Source organism: Coffea arabica, chromosome 7e, assembly GCF_036785885.1.
Source record: "Coffea arabica cultivar ET-39 chromosome 7e, Coffea Arabica ET-39 HiFi, whole genome shotgun sequence".
Lineage (NCBI taxonomy): Eukaryota > Viridiplantae > Streptophyta > Magnoliopsida > Gentianales > Rubiaceae > Coffea > Coffea arabica.
The window spans coordinates 8115944-8138162 of record NC_092323.1 but is presented as its reverse complement, the minus strand read 5'-3'; the positions used below and the strand labels follow the sequence as shown (position 1 = coordinate 8138162).

Here is a 22219-nt window from a genome sequence, read left to right as displayed (position 1 = left end):
GATTGAGTTTTTGAAACCTTTAACACATTTTTCAATCATTTTTTTACCTTACATATATCAAATCGCTACTGTACATTTTCTATAAAAACTCCAGAAAATTACAATCCAAACACAACTTTGTATTCTGGACCAACGTTGTTGAGAGAATCGAGTAAAATTACTGATTTGATTTATTATATGCGAGCAAATTATGCATTTGTTACATGTAAAAAAATCGCAGTTTATAGCTATACCTTGCAAGTTCACGACAATTTACTGCTAAGTGTAAAGAGTTAAAAATAAGAGCAAGTATCATCTCCTTTACCTTCTTTTATTGTGAATGCTCACAAAGATTTCACGGCTAAGTCCAATGGTGCCAATTAGTAAAGGTGTTAAAGCGAAACATGGATGATGATTTTTCAGGAGCAAATGAGCATTCGTGAGTATGTATGTAAATTCGAGATTATTATTGAACAACTTTCCGAGGTAATCAATATACCTCCCCCAAAGAAAGAGAGGATTGCTCCCAGTTATGTTTTTAGTTTTTAGTTTTTTTTTTTTTGGCTTTTTATATCCTTGCCGTATAACAAAGGGTGATTAGGCCCGTTTGGAGTTTCGGTGCATTTAAAAGAAAAAAAAAAAGGCGTTTCGAAGTACTAAAATTACTTTTAAAATATTTGATAATTAATTTTTCGTAACATAAAAAATCTAACAGTTGGTAATTTAAAAATCCTTTTATTAAAAATTTTTGTGTAAAAAATCCTTCTTTACAAGCCATATATATAAGCCATCGCGACTCTAAATGAGGCCTTAGTATTATTAGTCTCATCCTGAAAGGTCAGTTAGGTCTTAATCTTGCTTGTGATCCATCATAGATTTGGGGCGTGCCTTGATAAACAAACATAACCATTGATCGCGTGTGTGGGCTTAACATGTTACTTTCACATTTGAACCCTCATTCAAGTTGGGAATCATGATCAGTTCTTTTGATACTTGCTAAAGCTATTGATTACTGAAGTCATCTGGTCTATCGTTTCAATTTACACAACAAAACAACCAAGAACTTGTGGGGCTTGACCTTGAAATAGCAATATGCAGTAGTCTGTTCATCAAGTGCGGATCTTGAAATATCCCCTGTGGTGGCAACCGGCCAAATTGAAAATGAACCCTTTTTATTTGTTGATAGAAAAGTAATGAATTCATTAACCTTCAATGAAAACAAAAACCAATTTTTTTGTAAAATATTGGTACTATATCTAATAATCACCAAGTTCAAAGGGGAAAAATGGACAAAACGACGAAGTTCGATGAGTCTAGGCTAGGCATGGCCACGGTTCCAGAACCAACGGTTCTGGTTCTTCAAAGAGGTAGAACCAGAACCGCACCATATAAGATGGTTCTGGTTCTGGTTCCAGAACCGGCGGTTCTGGTTCTTCAAAAAGGTAGAACCAGAACCGCATAGTTCTGATTTCGATTCCTTATGGTTCTGGTTCCGGTTCCGGTTCCGGTTCCGTATGGTTATATGCAATTTTATTTAATTTCTTATCCTTACCAATTTTAATACAAATATAACAATATATTTAAAATTTTAAATAAAATGTAAAAAAAAATACAAAATAAATATTATATTTTAATTTTATTATTATTCTACAAAGTACGAAATAATAAATAGATAATACAAATTTTATGAAAAGTACATTACATTGTCAAATTACATTACACTATCAAATGGTAATCATTTTAAATGGAAAAGAAAATATTTGATTTTTTCATTGAAATTGAGATGAAATATCAAAACAAACATTAATTATTTAATCATCTTCATTGCTTGCGACGGCACTAGAATCAGTTGTATAATTGAATTCTTCTTCTTCATTTTTTTCCATTTCTTGTTGTCTATATTCTGATCTAGTCCAATCATCCACGCATGCTTGAATTTCTAGTGATTCTGGGCTTAATCTCGATCTTGTCTCATCCAAAATGCTTCCACCGGCACTAAAAGCTTGTTCCACTGCTACTGTTGATGCTGGAGTTGCTAAAATTTGCTTAGCAATAAGGGAGAGGATAGGATAATTCTCTGATTTTCGCTTCCACCAGTCAAGGACTTTAAACTGTTTAGTTAAGCTGCTATCATCATGCTCAAACTTGGTAGTTAGATATGATTCGAGTTCCGTATTAGTATTAGGTGAACCCTTTTGTCGTTTTGACCTTTCAAGAAGTATTCTATCACCAATCTTGACAGCCCTTTTAAGACTATTATCAGTGTTACTAGAGGGTTCCAAAATACTAGTAGGAAATCGATCACCATAAGTAATAAAAAATTCATTATATAAAGAACAAATAAGCTCTTTAACTTCAAACACTTTTTTACTAACATCGTGGGCATAATTTTCGCTACTATATATTTGTTCATAATATGATGACAAATACTCATGCAAACCATCTAATCTAACACGAGGATCAAAAACAGAAGCAACTAAATATATATGTGGAATATGTTCATAATAGTTAGTCCATTTCCTAAACATTTCCCTAATAGGTTGCTTCAGAAAATCATCATTTTTAGCTTCATTTAGACAACCAACAATATTACACGCCTCGGTAAGGAATAAATGAGTAGTAGGATAATATACACCAGACAAAGTATAAGTAGCATCATTAAAAACTGATAAAATTTCTAAAATTTTATTACAAACAATCCAATTATTTTCATGCAACAATATTTCGGTCATGTTAGTTGCAAAGAATGCAATTAATAATTCACTATAATTGTGTGATTCTTTGAGTAATTCAAATGTTGAATTCCAACGAGTAGGAACATCTCTTGAAAATCTTTTTGGATTTTTTCCATTGACTTTACAAAAAGTGCTCCACTTTTTCATTAATTTAGGGTGTGCCCATAAATAAGAAATTGCTTTTCTAATAGGTTTTATATGATTTTCAAGTGCTCGTAAACCATCTTGTACGGCTAAATTTAAAATATGGCATGCACATCTAATATGAAAAAATTTACCACATAATCCAGGTTGGCAAAGATCTCGCAACTCTCCAATAGAAGCGGTATTTGCGGATGCATTATCAAAACCAATTGAAAAAACTTTTTTACATAGACCATATTCTCCCAAAATAATACTAATCATTTTAAAAATGTTTAGAGCATTGTGAGATTCATCAAAAATACGAAAAGCTAGCACTCTTTTTTGTATATTCCACTCATTATCAATCCAATGACAAGTTATGGCCATATAAGAATGTACTTGCCAATGGTCACTCCAAATATCGGAACATATAGATACACGACTATCTAAATTTGAGAATAATTGAATTAACTCTTTTTTTCCTTGATTATAAATATTTTTAAGTGTTCGTCTAAGAGTGGTTCTAGGAACATTTTTAAATTGAGGATTTAAAGAATTTTGACAATATTTCTTAAAACCCAACTTTTCTCCAAAACTAAAAGATAAATGTTCAATAGCTATCATTTTTGCTAATTCATTCCTATGTCTTTCTTCACTAAATCGAAATAGAGAAAGGTTAGAAGTAGCAAACCCGGTAATTTGTGTTTGTTTGTTGTCGATGCCCAATTCTTGAGGATGAAACTTTCTCAAATGCTTGTGATACTTTCCATAGCCATCTCCCATTTTGTATTGATAACTTTTTGGACAATAATTGCACTTTGCTTGACTTTTGCCATTGACGTCAATTTCTTTGGTGAAGTGCTTTGTGAAGATTTCAGATTTAGGAGTTTTGCTTCCACTTCTTTCCTCGGCTTCAATTGTTTGATCTTCAAGGATGGTTGTCATATGCTGACTTTCTTGAGTTGGACAATCATCAAAGTTGAAGACTTCATTTGAAGGAATATTTTGCTTACTTGATTTTGAAGATGAGCTACTGCCATCAAAACTTGCCATTTGATAGCAAATAAGCAAAAAAAAATTGTAAGTAATAATTTAATACTTACAAATTATAATGATAGATATTAGATGAATAAAAAGAATTAAGTAATTAGTAAAATATATAAATAAGTGAACAGGAGCAAAATAGAATAAAAGTGAAAAAATTAGGAAATAGATGAAGAAATTGAGAGTAGTTTAGAGATGGAAAAGAGAAGATTGATTTTGGTGTAGTAGAAAATAAAATTTCAAGTCTTATTTATAGGACAAAATGAAATTAAAAATTTGGAACGTTGTATTGTAACGTTTCAAATTTGTAACGTTGTATTGAAAGTTTGGACAAAATTACAACGTTGAATTGTAACGTTGTAAACTTGCCAATTTGTCAAATTTAGCAGGCAGCCACCTTTCTTGTTTTTTTTCTATCCTTTGCTTTGTTTCTTTCTTCCGTTGAGAGCCTGAGGACCTTTGTGCAAGTCAGGAGGAGCCCCAAGAGCAAAATTTGAGAGCAAAAATTGTGGTGGCATCATGATGACCAAGGTCATCATGATGTCTCTACTTTTATTATTTTTTATATTAATTATTTTTAAATTTTTTAACGGTTCTGGAACCGGCGGTTCTGGTTCTGGTTCTATTTTTTTAGAGAACCAGAACCGGAACCTTTATCCATGGTTCTACTACGGTTCTGGTTCCACGGTTCTGATTCCGGTTCTGGTCCGGTTCCAAACGGTTCGGTTCCGGTCCGGTTCCCGGTTCCAAGTGGAACCGTGGCCATGCCTAGTCTAGGCTACGGACAATGGGGCCATCGAGGAACATGGGAAGCCGAAGAGGTCCTTGTTCTCAATCAAACTCTTCTACAGGCTCCAAGGACAGATATTCATAATTTACCTTTAAAAGAAAAACAATAGTAAAATAATATCTTTTCCGACTCCAAAATAATACTGAGACGGCTCCACACGTGCGACACAGAACCCAGCTACAGGAGACCCCACCTGTTGGGTTGGCGGGACCAAAGTCGGACATTTGAGATGTCGTTTCAGATTATCCAACACGTGCTCCTGGGCCTACCATTTCTCTGTATAGTCCTAGTTCGTTGTTTGGCTCGGCCCAGCCATTCATATTGTGCAAAAAAGGCCTTTACTAATTCTTAATGAAATTATCAATACCCTTTTTTAAAAAAAAAAAAATATTAGCTAATTCTTCAAGTTCTAATTAAACCGATCATACACCATGTAGTCTTGAAAAACCAGTTTTTAAGAGTGGCACTTGACAAAGAACAATATTGCTTGCCTGAATAAAATTAAATTATTTCCTATGAATGACCCCCAAAGCACATTTATTAGAAAATGTCCAAATTTTTTGCAAAGCAAACGCTAGTTGAGTCACACAAGGATGTATCTTTGACCAAAAAAAAATTAGCTTGTGCTGTTGGGACAACTTGGGATGAACATTTTCTAACAATAGTTGGCTCAACTGTAAACTTTAAAAACTCAACTAAAAATTTGCTGATGCGTGAAGTATTTTTAATTTTATCATATGGTATACTACTCATAATATCCCTCTAAAATTGTGATTCTTGAACCGCATTTAAAAGGCCCGTGTGGGTGGTGGGCGGTGGGCACATGAGAGAGATGGGAGGCAAAGAAAGCTGGTTCGGCCCACTTCAAGACTTGGCTGCCACCACACGTGTGATTAGGCGTGCCTTTACTTGGGGACCACAGCCCGTTCCATTAATTGTTCCGGTCTCGAGACTAAGCTGTTCCCTTTTGGGTGCGTGCGTTGGAAGTTGGAACAAGCCCACGTGGGCCTCTATAAACTTCTCTCGTCCCAAATGACCACATTCATTTTTCGAAAAGGATAACTTTGGCCATTGGATCGGATTAACCGGGCGACGATAGTTAATTGACAAAATGGTTCACTCACTAGGTTTCATTTGGTTATATTGCGTACTTATTATGACAGGGTCCAAATACATTAATACATTGCATTACGACACTGTTGAAATTGGACCCTTTTTTTTCCAGGAACTGAAAGAAACTCACACACGCACTAATTAAAACAAACACGGTTGAAATTGGACCTTGATGTCGTGGTTTGTAGGGGTGGCAATTTTCGACACGACCTGAAAACACGACACGAATCTAACACGAAATTAATCGGTTTAGGTTGAGATTTCGTGAATTCGGGTCAGAATCGGGTTGGACCCGATGAACCCGAAAAGAAAACAGGTCGATTTCGGGTCAATCCGTGGTGACCCGATATGACCCGTTTACGAATTAAAAATAATTTAATAAACATAAAAATAATTTTATCTAACTAAACTAAGTTATTCTTTTTTTCAAAGGCATTAATTACTTAATCCTAAATGAATTTATTTAATTTGTGTGAAGTTGAAATTATTATATTTGGATAAATAATATATTATATTATTTTTTACTTTTATACTGTTTTAATTTATTTTATATTTTGTTTGGGATAAAACACTTTTACGGTGTTTAATTTATTTTAGATTTGGTTTGGAATTATTTATTTAAATTTTTATTACTTGATTATGTAATTAATTTTGTGAGAAATTGATTTTATTAGAAATTACAGTGATAAATTAATAAATTAAAATTAAGTTTCGGGTCATTTCGGGTCGACCCGTCAACCCGTCAACCTGAAATTTTCGGGTTCGGGTCAGCATACCTGACCCGTCACGGGTTGACGGGTCGGGTTCGGGTCAACAGATTTTTCTGACGGGTTGACCCGAACCCGACCTGCCAACCTGATTTGGACCCGAATTGCCACCCCTAGTGGTTTGACAAAACAATTGCAAATCCTACAACATACTTGACTAAAATTACAAACCTATGCTATATTGCTATGTCACAAATGATTTTTACAAAATTTCATTGAGTGGTTATTATGACATAGAAAAATGCTGGTGTTTGAGAGGTGGGGGGAGCGGCACTGAAATCGGAATTTTTGATTTCGAATTATGCAAATTTGGTTTGAATTCGGTAATGGAGTTTTTAAAATCGAAATCGGAATTTTCGATTTCAATTTCGTTTTATAATATATATAAATATTTATAGTTATTTATTGATATATAATAATATTTTTTATTTCAATATCATTTTATAATATGTATGTTAATATATATTTATATATATAATAATATTTTTTATAATATATTTATATATTATAATATTTTTTATAATATATGCAATATAAAATTTATATTATATAGCAATACATCTAACAAAAAAATTTTAAAAAAAAAAGAAAAAGGTTTCCGAATTCGGTGAATTCGGAATCGAAATCGAAATCGGAACTGGTGAATTCGAAATCGAAATCAGTTGGTAATTCTTTTGCCAAAATTCCGAAAAATTTAATTCAAACTTTCAAATTCGAATTCGATGCACACCCCTAATGATACCCACTTTAAACCCAAAATTGTATGTCAAGCAATTATCAGTAAGGACCCTCCAATTCATTCTAAACCATAGAAATGCACCCACAGTGGATATGTAATGTTGAGTTTGTGCTCCAATGTGGGGTTACCATCCTGTCTATAAAACGTTTAATGAAATTTCGAGAAGAATTGAACGGGGCTTATCTATATCTATATGTATTCAGGAAGGGATTTTTAGCAGAAACCCTCTCAATGCCTTTTAAACTTGTCATACTTTTTCTAGATTTTTGTATTTATTTTAATACATAAAAAAGTAGTAGGTTATAACCCACCTCAATATTCCCACTATCCCACTATCACCTTATCACCAATCAATATTCCTACTATCTCACTCCCACTATCCCACTATCTTAACGCATCCTACAATTACTCCTACAATTACTCCTACAAATTCTCCTTTTACTGATCGACTTAATTAACTTATCGAGTTAATTCCCTCACCCTCTCTCTCAGTTTCTTATTTGTTTTGGGTTCTCTATTGATTTTGTAAATGTATTGATTTTGTTCCTTTTGTGAGCAGTAATGGAAGATATTATGTGCAGAAACTCCAGCAGAAATCAACCTTCTTGCGGCCGACTTAATTTTCCAGGTCAGTCCCCTCTGCCTTTTAAGTATGTTTTGCTTTTGCTTTGCTTTTTGTTATGAATGATATTGCATTGATTTTCTGATCATCCATTATTTCTGAAAATTTTTTACAAAATCTTATGAATGGTTGTTTGCTTATTGTTACACTGTAAAGCAAAGATAAAAAGGTATTGCTTGCTTATATAATTGCGGATGGTATAGGTTCATGATTGAGGGTTCTACTATTTCTAACATAAATTGTATATTATAAAAATTTATTTGTTTGTATTACTGAAATTTTTTTAATTATTTTTATTACACATTTATCACATAAAATAGGTGTTACGATAGTTATTTTCATAATTTTATTCCAAAAATGATCGAGCATGAAATAAAAAAAGATTTTTTGATAATTTAAAAAAATAATTAAAAATGGTTTATAATTGGAGAAAAACAATTCAGATACTACTAATAACTAAGGCACTATACACCCATTATTAAAATTGGATTAATTTTTAATTTCGTCAGAAATCCTTTTGGCAAAATTGCATTCTAGCCTTTCTTTTATTTATCAACAATGACAATTACAATTACGTGATTCATCTATATAGCAACAGCACAATTCAACTCATGAAATAAATAGTTCATTGCTTAAAGTACTTAAACGAAAGGTTAGAGCCAAGTCCTACTTAACACCTGCAAGTAATATATTACAATTAGAAAAAAGAAAATGATTCAAGAGGAGCAAAAAACTCACAAAGCCCCTGACATATGTGCAATCGTCAAGGCACTTTTGAGCATTTAAAACTGCATTCCTTAGTTCAGGTAATCACTTCTCTGTAATTGTTTTCATTTGATTACAATGCAATTCTATTAAATTCTATTGATGCTATTTTTATATTAATTATTGTATTTTTTTGGTTAACAGTTCTCATACAATGTATCACTATTTACACATAAAATAAATACATAAACTATTGATTTTTAATTTAATATATATTTTATTTCTAGATCAAAGAAATGAAAAATCTAACTGTCCTCAAGATCGCCAGGTATCCACATCACCAATGATTTTGCGTGATCATGGTAAATATACAGCTTCTTATATCGTCATACTCATCTTACATACATACTTTTTGGCTGCACTATCTTGCTAAATCAACTATAGATACAATACAATACAATTGTATTACAATTGTTTGATTACAATACAATTGTATTACATTCTATTGATGCTATTTATAGACAACTTAGCAATTTTATCGATTAGCAATTTATTTTATTTTATAGATTACCAATTACTACATGTATCAAAATATATTTATATAGGGATTACTTCATTAACTATGAGTGCTAATAACAATTCAATTGGTGCATATTTTTCATTTGATTACAACACAATTGTATTAAATTCTATTGATGCTATTATATATTAACTATTGTATTTTTTTGTTAACAATTCTCATACAATGATAAAAAAAATTCTCATACAACAAAAAAAAAACGGTTCTTGAATGATATATACATTCTATTATATTTCAAACTATTGTTAAACAGATATTATATTTTAATTTTATTGGTAAAATTTTTTCACCTTTATTTGTTCACCATTTTATTTTTTTTCCAATAATATTAGCACCGTGCATAGCACGGGTATTCCCACTAGTTATGATGTAATCTTGACATGGTACAAGAAGACGGCACTGGTTAACAGCAACACTTTGCAAAATAAATAAGACCCGTTTGAGGTTACAATGACTTAAAAAGAAAACACTAGTTAACAGAAAAAAATTATGCAAAATAAATAAGGTCTGGTTTGAGGTTGCGGTGGATTATTATTAAAAAAAAAAAACTTCTAATGCGAGTGCTTTGTTATCATAAGTTGGGTTTTTTTTTTTTCAGATTACAAGAAATGTAATACTGAGAGTAACATAAACAAATCACAAATCACAACTCAATACTAATTTACAAATTGTGGGAATTACAATTCAATATTACTGTAAATTAACACACTTAACATGGGGGAAGAAAACTCACATTAGTGAGACTTAAAAAAAGGGACAGCATCTTAGGCATCGAAGTTTGAAAGCTGACCTTAATTGATCTCTAGAACCTGAATGCAAGGCATATAACAACCTAATGACCTCACTCACAATAATATTTTCATCATTTAAATGTAAGGATTATATGACTCGGATTACTTTAATGTTATACAAACTTTCTTCAAAAAAATGGAAAGTTGGACACAATTGGGATTTTTTAAAAAATAGGTGTAGTTACTAATTCATGATCTAAAATGAAGGGAAATATAGAAAAATGAATTTAATGATTTAAACCATAAATAGAATTAGCTATTACAACTTTTTCACAATTTTCAGAAAATCATTCAAAACATCATCCGCATTTTGACAAATGAAAAATGCTGATTTTTCGGCATTTACAAATCAACTTGGCTAGACTTGATCCCAACCTAAAATTTTGTCCACCTTTTAGTTTTAGCCCAAACACGCCACATCCCCACGTATGGGTTTATAACTCAAATGTGCCTCGTCTCGACTTTTCTTTTTCAGTTTGGATGGGAAACTTTTTCAGAACAACGGCGCTGAAATCCACGGCTCAAAAGACAACCACGTGTTGGGCCTTTTCTATTATTACTACTATGTAGAAATAGAGAGCATAAGATTTTACGCGTAAGAAATGAAATACGGAAATTTTGATTATGTAGAATATCAACTAGTCTAGACTCTAGAGTCTAGACCCGGTCAGTCATTATTATTTTTCTCTGTGCTAGGAGGGTCAACAAAATAAATCTGCAAAAGTTTTCATGAATTCATAAATTATTGCACAAATTCATTAATTGCACAATGGAATCATCTTTTATTCTTTTTGGACAAGAAAAATCATAGTATTTCATGTGTGACATCAATAGGCTCATCCAAAACCAAAAGGGCTAAGAAATAAGATGAATGTGCAAGTACGCTCCTCATAACACTTTTCTGCCTTTCAACTTTTGTCCTTTTTTTATTTGTTATCGTTTGGAATTTTTTTTTTTTGTCCTTTTTAAGGAAAAGCAAAAGGCCAAAAGCTATTGTAAATGAATCTATTTTAACCTTGTCCATCCTTTTATAGCATTGAATGCATTAAGAGGCTTTTATAGACTTCCAAATTTAGGTTTCTCTTAATACATTTTGTACTAATATTTGGCAAAGCACTCACCATAATAGTGCAATATTGTGAACTGTATGCTACAATTATAAACGGTATTATATAATTGTGAGTTATTTTATTAGGATTAATTTTTTATATACTGACAGTGTGTGTATTTTTACTATTAAATGTATGAAACGTAATTTAAATTTAAATTCAAATTTTACATACATATCGTGCATTCAGTCGTAATCGTACATACACTGTTAGTATAATAAAATTTATTCATTTTATTATTGCTACTGTGAATTTCTTGTAATCTTATATATGAAAAAAAAATAATGGATGATAGTAGAAGAACAAGGAGAGTATAGTGAGAATGGCAAAATCCTATGAAATGGACCCGATCTCAGGTTGGAATAAAAGAATCCAGGAATCCCGTGATGCAGTCCTAAATACCCAATCCAATCAAAACGACAAAAACTGCCACCACCTACGCCTCCCACCAAAAGTAAACGTACACCCATATTATATGTATACATGAACAAATATGGAGTGCATCCGCATTGGTGCATTGGATACACCAGTCAAAAGATGATTCAAGTCACTTGTAGTTAGCCTGCACCTGCAATACTAAACTATAATCCCATCTGATCTGAATAGTACCTGTAAATTGAATAAACAATCTTGAAATCTGGACAGACATTTTCTAATAACTAATTTCGAGTAACCTTTCTTTAATATCCGTTCTTGAAAATTTTCCCCCGAGGCCAAAAAGTAAAAGGGGATTCCGTGACGCCATCGCCTTCATATTGGGTCAACGGCGTCACAATCACCCTGCCATGTTGATGATCTTCAGTGGCTGCTGCGAACCCAGATCGGAGTTTTCTTATCTGGGTATTTTTTTTCCAAAATTTAGAATAAACTTTAGTTGATTAATGGGCTCAAGCCTTCGGACCAATAAACTTCGCCGTGTCGGTTTTCTATCGAACTCTCTGCTTCCAAGATCCCCAGACACAATGAAGTAAGTGTTTCTTGGCATTTTTGACTGTGTGAAAAGCTCTAGCTCTTAAAACTTGTTACTTTGCTAATGCCTGTTTGTCCTAAATGTTAATTTTTACGATTTTTTCTTACTAAGGTATGAGAACTGTTTGATTGGTGTATATGATGCTATCAGTGTTAACTTCTTGGTTAGAAATTATCAGCACGGTAGGAAAGAAATGCTTTCTAGTTCTTATTAACTACAAGAAAAGAAAATGTGTCGTAATTCGTGTGGAATTTGGCAATTTGCATCATAAAAATCCATATTACGAAAAAAAGAGAGGATATTTGGCTTACTACGAATCCTGCTTATTTAGGAGTTTGGGGCTGTTTGTCTTGTCAAATACCATGAAAAGAGTTCAAAGTTGAGTTATATTAGAAGAGTTGACAGGGTGGAGTATTGTTGAACTAATATGCTCGTCTAATTGTGATATTTTGTTCCAATTTCACTGAATTTGAGGTACGCATGCATTTTCGTATCTGATCGAGGTGATCAATAGGATGTAGTTGTTGAAAATGGAGATCTATAATATTGTTGACTGCCCTTAGAAATGTAAGGTTGCCCAATAATACAGAAGTGTGTGTGGAGTGATTTTGTGTATCTGTGCTTACTTGAGGAAGCAGCTGGGGCTAAACAACTTAATTTAGTGAAACCAGGTGAAAGAAGCACCAATATGCACTTCATGAATAAATTGAATTACTACTTTAGGGAAGTCTGCCTGATTAAATAATGCATACAGGTTTCAAAAAATGCTAGCAGTGAAGATCATTACCAGGCTCATATACTAGTTTGGAAGGTTTTACCTACAGTGTTTGTGCTTGCTTTAAATTCTCAAGTCGCCTATTGACCATCAAGTATTGAAGAGTTGTTCCTGTTATCTACTTCACTTGTATAGATTTGGTTTTGCATCTATATCATGGTATTTCCTCCTGGATCTTTCAGTTGTACATGTATGTAAGCTGCTTAGTTTCTAAGAGTATCAGTATGGTAATTATGTCATCCACTTATTTATTTAAAATCTATTTTCTCACTATTGCCCGTGAAGTCGAGATGCCAATTCTTATTGAGGAATTTTATCATACCATCATTGTTCACAATATCTCTTCAAGTAAATACGCTTGGTGGCCTGATGGAATGTCAATTTTGGCTGTTTATACAAGGTACTTGTTCTCTGTACTTAATTTGGTCACATTTCCAATTACAGAACCAGGACACTTTTTGGGATTTCCCTGTCGCTGATTATCATTAACATGGCTGCTATAATGGAGCGAGCTGATGAAAATCTCCTTCCATCTGTTTACAAAGAAGTCAGCGAAGCTTTTTCTGCCGGGCCATCTGATCTTGGTTATCTGACTTTTGTACGCAACTTCATTCAGGGACTGGCTTCACCAGTTGCAGGTATATTAGCCATTAATTATGACCGCCCTACTGTTCTTGCAGTTGGCACTCTGTGCTGGGCCTTGTCAACAGCTGCAGTAGGTATTAGCAAGTATTTTTTGCAAGTTGCATTCTGGAGAGCAGTAAATGGTTTTGGACTGGCTATTGTGATTCCAGCACTTCAGTCCTTCATTGCCGATAGCTATGTGGATGGTGCGAGAGGGACTGGCTTTGGGTTTCTAAATCTTGTTGGGACTGTGGGCGGTATAGGAGGGGGAGCTATTGCTACAGTTATGGCCGGTCATGATTTCTGGGGTATACCTGGATGGAGATTTGCTTTCATGGTGATGGCAATGCTGAGTTGTTTGATTGCTTTTCTTGTTCATGCATTTGTTGCTGACCCAAGAAGAAGAACTACTGCTGACCATGATACAGGCAAGGCTTTGTCAAGGTACAAGCTACTTCACCCTGTATCTTTGTGGGTGCCGAATATGTCAAATACCTCATTGTCTGCCCCTCTTTTTTTTCTGCCTTCACTTCAAGTACATAGAAAATCATTTCATGCAGTCATCTGTTGATGGTTTGCTGTCAAGCTTTCTCCCACCGTGCAATAATTTGATTTCCTTTCTGGTTTAGGGATGAGGTGATGGATAAGGGAAATGCTAACTCAGTATCAATTTGGGTGGAATCATGGCAAGCAATGAAAACTGTTACAAGAGTTCCCACTTTTCAATACATTGTGTTGCAGGGTGTTGTTGGTTCACTGCCTTGGACGGCCCTAGTATTTTTGACGCTTTGGTTTGAACTAATTGGTAATCTTGACATGCAGTACCCATCGTTTTTGCCTGTTGATTCCTATTATTACACCTTCAGATCCACGTAATTATGGTCCTTTCTTCATTTTTTCTGAAATTGAATTGGTTTGATTTCCTACCTCTGCACTTTGAGGTGTTATGCATTGAAACTTTTGGGAATTCAACTATGAGGATAGAGAAGTTGCTTGTAGTACGTTTAGGAGGAGATATGAGCCGGGATGGGATCTACCTTACATAATTAAAATAAAAGAAAAAAAGCCTGGGATTTAAGACAATTTTTTTGCCTCTCCTCCTTCCAATCGATATGGATAAATGAATAAGGCCCCCTTCCCCCAACTGGCTGCGAGGCTACCACACACAATTCACTAACCACAAACGATTGTTTTTGGGTTTAAGGTGCTAAAATTAATTTTATGGTCTATTTGCTTGTCATAGAGATCTATTGCAAATGATTCTTGCTTGACGTAGAGAATCTTTTGCAAATTCTTCTGCAGGTTTTGATCACAATAGTTCAGCAGCCCTTGTTGGTCTCTTTGCCGGTGGATGTGCACTGGGCTCTTTTGTTGGTGGAATAATTGCAGATCAAATGTCACGCTTGTACCCACATTCAGGGCGCGTCATGTGCGCTCAGTTCTCTGCTTTCATGGGCATTCCATTCTCATGGTTCCTTCTGAGAGTTGTCCCGCAGTCTGTGAGCAGCTATTCGACATATGCTGCCACACTCTTCTTGATGGGCCTTACCATTAGCTGGTGTGCTACTGCTACAAATGGTCCAATGTTTGCTGAGGTTGTGCCTGTGAAACATCGGACCATGATTTATGCATTTGATCGAGCTTTCGAAGTATCCTTTTCTTCTTTTGCAGCTCCTGTGGTTGGAATTCTTGCAGAAAAGATGTACGGCTACGATGCAAAGTCTGTTGATCCTGTCGTAGGGTCCGGAAGAGAAGCATTAGCTTTGTCAAAAGGGCTTTTCTCCATGATGGCAGTTCCATTTGGTTTGTGCAGTTTATTTTACACACCTTTGTATTGGAATTTCAGGCATGACCGAGAAAATGCTAGAATTGCAGCCACAAAAGAAGCAGAGATGATATGACAGATTCACCGACATTGCTGGCTTATTCTTTTGAAGCATTATTTCTTTTTGACAACTGAAATCCATACTTTTTACGTTCCACATTGGCATGATGTGTGTGAACTCTCTATCATTGAGATCTCATTCAAAACCTTATCAGCAACATGGATGTAAGAATAGATTGGTAATTTTGGTAGATTTTACTACCATGAATACATGCAAGTCCGAGAGGTATACCGAAGTGCACTGCATGCTAGTTATAGCCTCTGGCCCTGGACGAAAATGGGCTTGCTGCACATATGGATCTGATGGTGGTCTCGTCGCAATAATTACCAGTTTTGGCTGCAGAACAGCGAAAATAAACTTGCTGCATCTTCGGAGCTGATGGTGGTCTGCAGTAGTCTCTGCGCCACTAGTTTTGGCTGCTGATTTCAAATAAACAAAATCTGGCTACTATACTCGAGAACTGAAATCCCAGTCGGGCAGCCAGGTCTTAGAAGAGAGGGAGGGTCAATTAGGAGGTTAGAATACAAGTCAATGCTAAAGAAGATCAATGACTATCAGGTGGAGCCTGATATCCTTTGGTGCTGACTCCCGCAGTAGAAATGAGAGATGAAACAGCAAATTCTGCAACATAATAGAACGCCTAATAATGTACACTTGGATTCAGTTACTTCATCAAGTAGCACAAAAGAGAAAAGGATTTGTACGATTGATTATTAGAGGGAAAATGCGCTACGGATCTTCCGTCCCACACCCTGTGCTATTCTCTATTCCATGTTTTATTATATTGCTATTTCTCCTATACAAACACCATATTTTAGTTCTTTTTTGTTTCCTTAAGATCCAATAATTATTAATTGAATAAAAAATAAATACAACAATTTTAAAAAAGTAATATATAATAAAAAATTTAAAAATACAGCAGAAAATTCAAAAAAAAATCTCATTTTTTTATGCATTTTAATTTTTTGAGTTTGTTAAATTTTGTATATTACTTAGTTAATAATTATTGGATCTTAAGGAAATAAAAAAGAACTAAAATATGATATTTGTATAGAAGAAATAGCAATACAATAAAATATATGATAGAGAATGACACAGGCTGTAGAATAGAAGATCGGGCTGCTCTTTTAAAACGACCGAGGCCTGGTACTAGAAGACCATCCAATCCTACCAAGCATCAGACCTTTTCACAAAAATTTCCGTTAGACGGTCGGACGCAACCTTTTCACGTAAATTTTCAATAAAAAATCAACGGAATATTAATTTCAGTCCAATAACTTTTTCACCACTATTTTTGTCACCATTTTCTATCTCCACTTCTTAAATCTCAATCCGTTCTTTGCTAGAAAATAATTTTAAAAAAAAAAGGTTCAGCGAAACCGGTGTCCGTCGATGTTGTAGGGATTTGGGGCAGGGACGGTCAGTATGACCGTCCCTGCACGGTTAAGGGCCAAGATTTACTCTCAAAATTTTGTGCGGCTGAGATTACATCATGTAACTCGATTTTCACGCCAAGTGTGGGACTCATCACTATCTGTTCTGAAAATACATCCTGTGAAAAAAAAGTTACATCGTGTTTAACCAATGTTACGCGCAGTGCAAAATGAGGACAACCAGCAACCGTTTGTGCCCGTATCCATGTTGTACTCTAAGAAGGAAAACGAAAGGGTTTTAACCTGATTGAAAAGACAGAAGTGCCCCTGTCCAATTGTATTAGTACTACGTAATAATTTCTTTTATAACCAATGAGAATGCGTTGTGAGAGAGGAAAAAAAGGGAAAAACCAATGAGAAAGCAGCAGTAAAACAGTGAATTCACACTCTCCTCAGTTCATCTCCAGCTTCTCCCCACTGCCAATCCAAACACCAATTCAGCTCTTGACTCCACAGCAGCTAAGGGGGACTGGATCTAGGGGAGAAAAATAAAGAAGGGAAAAACTATGAGAAATCTCAAATTATTCCAATTATCACTCATTTTCTTCTCTTCGATCTCATTGCTTCCAATCTTAACTCTCGCATTCTCCGCCGAAAACCCTACCGATCGGCGCATTTTAGTTTTGCTGGATGACGTTTCACTCAAATCCTCCCACTCCATCTTCTTTAGTTCTCTTCAGAGCCGCGGTTTTGACCTCGATTTCAAGCTCGCCGATGATCCCAAATTGACCCTTCAGCGCTACGGCCAGTACTTGTACGATGGATTGATTCTATTCGCTCCCACCACCGAGCGTAAGTCAGTTAACTTAATCTTAATGGTGTCATCCGTGTGTACTTGAATTTTATTCTTAGTATCGGAATTATTGAAATTGTTTTTGTTAATAGGGTTTGGAGGTTCGTTGGATTTGGCGGCGGTCTTGAGCTTTGTTGACTCTGGTCATGACGTCATTGTGGCCGCCGATTCCAATGCCTCCGATTTGATCCGTAACATTGCCGCTGAGTGCGGTGCGGATTTCGACGAGGTATAGAGGAGCACATGCTTGATCATTTTACTAATTCTAATTCGTGCATATCGGTCTGATATTGCTGTGGACGTGGAAAATTGGACATGGAATGGAAAATTAGATGTGCTTAAGGATTATCAACAGATGGTTGTCTTAGAAACTGCATTTTTGTTATTTGATGCCATTTTAATCGATTGTTGTAGTGGCAGGTTTTACTAAAGTATGAGATAAAGTTGCTTGGATCTACTGTTATCGGTTTTAGCTGTCAGTTAGGAATCTGAGTTGGGCAGCTGAAATTGTTGTATATGTCCATTATCTAAACATTTTATAAACCTTTTGATTCAATATGAAGGTTTGTTCGAGTTGTAAAAAGTTGCATCTCTATGCACTGTGCTGCCATTTATGATCCTGTTGGTACATTGGCATGTTCATTATCGTGTTTAATGAAATTATATATTTTCTTGTTTTGGTACTGCATCTCACTATTTTCATTTGAGTTTTTTTTTAAAATTTTCTTTTAACCATGCTAAAATATTCTATTGAAACAATATCACTTATCCCATTTCATAGGATCCTTCTGCTGTGGTTATTGATCACACAAGCTATGCTGTCTCAGATACTGAGGGAGATCATACATTGATTGTCTCTGATGAACTTATCCAATCTGAAGTTATTTTGGGTAAAGAAAAGATTGAGGTCAGTTATGAGTCTCCTTCTTAAGTTGTGCTTGAGTTGAGTTCTAACATCTGTATATTCCATGATCGCATGACTATTGTGGCTTAATACATTTCGTGCTGTGTTTGGCTTCACTACATTGGACTTCATGACATCTGATTATTTGGAACTTAACTTCTCGCAGTTAGTGTTTTCAAGTAATTGAATGTTCTCTTTAATATGTGCAACAGGCACCTATACTTTTCAAAGGGATTGGTCACTCGCTGAACCCAGAAAATAATTTGGTAATTTTAGGCTGCAATTGTCTTTTGCTTCACTCAACTTGATTCTGCTTCAAGATCAATTTGCAAATTCATTTTTTTTCATTTGTAGGTTCTGAAGGTGCTTTCGGCCTCTTCTACAGCATATTCTGCCAATCCTAACTCAAAGTTGTCAACCCCTCCGTCTCTTTCTGGATCTGCTATTTCATTAGTTTCAGTTCTGCAGGTATGTTCTTTGCATTGCTTGTTTAGTAACTTTCATTTATCTAGATGTATGATCAAAGTGGATTGTGATAATTTGTCATAGAAATATCTTCAGACTTTATCTGGTTGTGCTATTTAATGTTTGGAGGTGCTTTTCCTCTGGGAATTCCATGTATGTAAACCTCCTCTGATGCTGTGAAGCCTAAAAAGAGATCTTAAAAAGCAAAAAACTCCCAGCAGAGTATAATTGGAAGGACAAAGTTTTTGAGATATGTAATGGTTTTCTTACAAAGCATACATTGTATTAAAGTTTGTTTCTCTATAACTAGACATGCGCTTTCGAATTTGCAGGCCAGGAATAATGCACGAGTTTTGATTTCTGGCTCATTGGAACTGTTCAGTAATAGGTATTTTGACGATGCTCGTTTCTTTCTGAACCTTCTATCCTCATACATGCTTGTTTAGACTGATAAAATCTAATTCTTTATGTGTTTCAGATTGTTAAGAGCAGGTGTTCAGAGAGCTGGACATTCAAAGAAGTGGGTGAATCTCTTCATTATCTTCTTCGACTTCTCTTTCTTCAGTTAGCTTGAAGGTTGTTTTTATTTATACACATATCTTTACCTGTCTCTGATTTCAAAACACTGCTGTTGTTAACAGGTTTGATAAATCTGGTAATGAACGCTTTGTGGTTGAAGTTAGCAAGTGGGTTTTCCATGAAAGGGGACACCTCAAGGTGAGTTCTAAAATGCATGTCCAGAAATACTCATCACCAACTTTGATTTCTGTGTTGCTAATATGAAGTTATTGTTTATGACCAAGTTTCTTTTTGGTTTGTCATGAATCTTATTGCCTCAGGCTGTCAATGTTAGACACCATAAAGTTGGTGAATCAGATGAACCTGCGATTTACAGGATAAATGATGACTTGGTAATGCTTTGTAGTAGTAGGCATTTACTTTGTATGCTGTGTCTTTAGTATGAGAAAAGAAGAATATACCAACTAGACTTCCTTCAACCTATTGTCTTTTTGCAGGAGTATTTTGTTGAGATATATGAGTGGTCTGGAACACGGTGGGAGCCATATGTTGCAAATGATGTGCAGGTGCAATTCTATATGATGAGTCCTTATGTGTTAAAAACCTTGTCAACCAATGAGAAGGTAACCATTTCACAACCGCTGGGATTTCTATACTGGATGTTGTTATCCTGTCTTTTACATACATTACCTGGTAAACTGCCTTTGCAGGGGCTATATCATACTTCATTTAAGGTGCCAGATGTTTATGGAGTTTTTCAATTCAAGATTGAGTATCAGAGGCTTGGCTATACAAGCTTATCACTTTCTAAGCAGGTAAGTTAGCAGTCTTACTGTGGAAAAGTCCTTATGATGATTTCTGGAAAGGCAATTGCAGTTAGGTTGATCCTTTGAAAACTGGTTGTTGGTAATCATAAACAGAGCTAAGCTATACATAATTGACTGACACGGCAACGTAATAGAAACTATGTCAAGCTTAATTTGCAAAAAAAGCCTCCATTACTGGTTAAGAAAATTGAGAAGGGGCAAGAGTTGGGTATCTGAGTTGCATGATTAACTGTTGTATAGTTTATTTATGACAGTGTGTAGAGCAAATAAGTTAATGTCTTGCTGTGGGGTCCATATTCAACAAAGTTTCCTTGTTTATCTTAAGCACTGAGATCCTTGTATCTTTTGCAGATTCCGGTACGACCATTTAGGCATAATGAATATGAAAGATTTATAACAACGGCTTTCCCTTACTATGGAGCATCATTTTCCACGGTACTCTCTCCATCTCTCTCTCTCTCTCTCTCTCTCTCTCTGTGTGGAATGAATCTGAATTCTTGGCTGACTGCAAATTTTGCTGACTGCAGATGCTTGGTTTCTTCATCTTCAGTATTGTATACCTCTACAGCAAGTAAATGACTTTGAGGAAGTCTTTTGTCCGTAATTCAGAATACTATCTGGCGCCTTTTTCCATGTTAGGCCATTTTATTCATGGGTAAAAGAGAGGAATTTTTTGCGTTTACATCTACAGCAAATGTACTAACTTAATTGTTATAGTCGAGGCACGTTTGATTGTATCCATTTTGTGGAAATGCCTAATTCATCGTAGTTACGTTATAGCAGGATGAACGAGAAACCGGCAGCAAATATGTTATGATACTATGTGTTTTAGCAATGCAATTGAATATTTCGATTTTAAAGATTTGAGGGACATTTTGAACCTTACAATGGGAAGGTGAAAGGGGAGTTTTAAGACTCACAACAAAGAAAGGGGAATTAAGAAGGGGAAAGACGGGAGTTCAGAAAACCTGACCATGAAGTATGGGAAAGGGAGGATTTTAAAATCTATGATAAAGAAGGGGTTTGAATATCCAAGAGGAATGTGCATTATTGGATGGGGTGGACGTATGATCTCCGGTTTACTCTTTATGCTGGTAAATTTTGATCTTTTACATCATTCGTGTGACTGCTAATGTTGCGGGGGTTACCCTACGCCTACAGTGATGGATCTAACGAGAGAGAAAAGCGTATAATGTTGTATTGTTTTCTGCTGTATGTATGGGGGTTTTGAGTTTAATTGCACTTGTAACTTTGCCTCCGTCCACTGACATGTTCTGTCCTTTCTGTCTTCTAAAACAAAATAGCCGCATCGCCGCCAGGTGTGAAAATAGCGTGAAGAGAGGCAGTCCGGCGGCATGGCTTTAGAAATCAAAAGCGAGAAAAACGTGTTTCGGCTGGTTTTCGGTTTTCCATTGCTTTACACAATAATTACTCGGGTCAGTGTTGAGTACCAAAGTAGTAACGGGCCTGCTGCATGCAACGCGGGGATCATTAGTTTAAGACGAAATTCTGGTCCAGATTTTTTGGATATCTTCCTAACCCGAAGCGCCAATGAGGACCTAACCCATCTCTGCCGTTTTCTTTTTTATAGATATAGGTTTGGTCGTGGATGGCCTCATGGGATTGGTGGTCCAGGCGTTGGGCTGTGAGGGACAAAATCACGTCCCACGTGTCGGCTGGTGAAGTAAAGGGTTCACCATTGCGAATTTGACATTTTTGTCTTCAATTGCATTTATGCTACGGCCTTAAAAAAATGTTCCGAGTTTGTTTACACGTGCATCGCACCGCGTATACAAACATAGGCTTGTAAACATGCATTCCCCATCGCCCCCCCCCCCCCAACCCCCACCAACAAAAAAAGGCTTATAAACAAGCTTCTTGGCAACGCGGCAATAAGCTTGTATCCATTTCGATTAAATGTTTTTA

At 35.3% G+C, this 22219-nt stretch overlaps 2 protein-coding genes across 3 annotated transcripts; both read left to right on the top strand.

Moving 5' to 3' along the window:
- The first annotated feature begins 11560 nt into the window (after window positions 1–11560).
- LOC140011198 (uncharacterized) lies at window positions 11561–15580 on the top strand. 2 transcript variants are annotated; one of them, XM_072059872.1, is made up of 5 exons: window positions 11561–12064; window positions 13287–13480; window positions 13637–13910; window positions 14096–14271; window positions 14769–15580. In XM_072059872.1, exons 1-5 carry the CDS (start codon window positions 11979–11981, stop codon window positions 15365–15367), a joined length of 1329 nt encoding a protein of 442 aa, XP_071915973.1. In that variant the 5' UTR covers window positions 11561–11978; the 3' UTR covers window positions 15368–15580. The 2 variants fall into 2 exon arrangements, with proteins under 2 accessions (XP_071915973.1, XP_071915972.1); XM_072059871.1 differs by having other exon boundaries at window positions 11563–12064; window positions 13287–13910.
- Window positions 15581–17096: 1516 nt separating this feature from the next.
- On the top strand, window positions 17097–21153 carry LOC140011173 (dolichyl-diphosphooligosaccharide--protein glycosyltransferase 48 kDa subunit-like). Its single transcript, XM_072059737.1, has 13 exons — window positions 17097–17577; window positions 17671–17807; window positions 18360–18485; window positions 18695–18748; window positions 18837–18950; window positions 19280–19335; window positions 19426–19467; window positions 19589–19664; window positions 19787–19858; window positions 19964–20089; window positions 20177–20281; window positions 20645–20728; window positions 20821–21153. The coding sequence occupies exons 1-13, from the start codon at window positions 17292–17294 to the stop codon at window positions 20866–20868; spliced, it is 1326 nt and encodes a 441-aa protein (XP_071915838.1). The 5' UTR covers window positions 17097–17291; the 3' UTR covers window positions 20869–21153.
- The last annotated feature ends 1066 nt before the right edge of the window (window positions 21154–22219 follow it).

What these genes read in the sequence shown, in the direction of transcription:
- LOC140011173 (XM_072059737.1), top strand. Translation starts at nt 17,292, where the DNA reads ATGAGAAATCTCAAATTATTCCAATTATCACTCATTTTCTTCTCTTCG. An exon ending in ACAGGATAAATGATGACTTG is followed by an intron (nt 19,859 to 19,963) that starts GTAATGCTTTGT and finishes GTCTTTTTGCAG; the next exon opens with GAGTATTTTGTTGAGATATA. An exon ending in CCTTGTCAACCAATGAGAAG is followed by an intron (nt 20,090 to 20,176) that starts GTAACCATTTCA and finishes CTGCCTTTGCAG; the next exon opens with GGGCTATATCATACTTCATT.
- LOC140011198 (XM_072059871.1), top strand. Translation starts at nt 11,979, where the DNA reads ATGGGCTCAAGCCTTCGGACCAATAAACTTCGCCGTGTCGGTTTTCTA. An exon ending in ACAGGCAAGGCTTTGTCAAG is followed by an intron (nt 13,911 to 14,095) that starts GTACAAGCTACT and finishes TTTCTGGTTTAG; the next exon opens with GGATGAGGTGATGGATAAGG. An exon ending in GCTTTGGTTTGAACTAATTG is followed by an intron (nt 14,272 to 14,768) that starts GTAATCTTGACA and finishes ATTCTTCTGCAG; the next exon opens with GTTTTGATCACAATAGTTCA.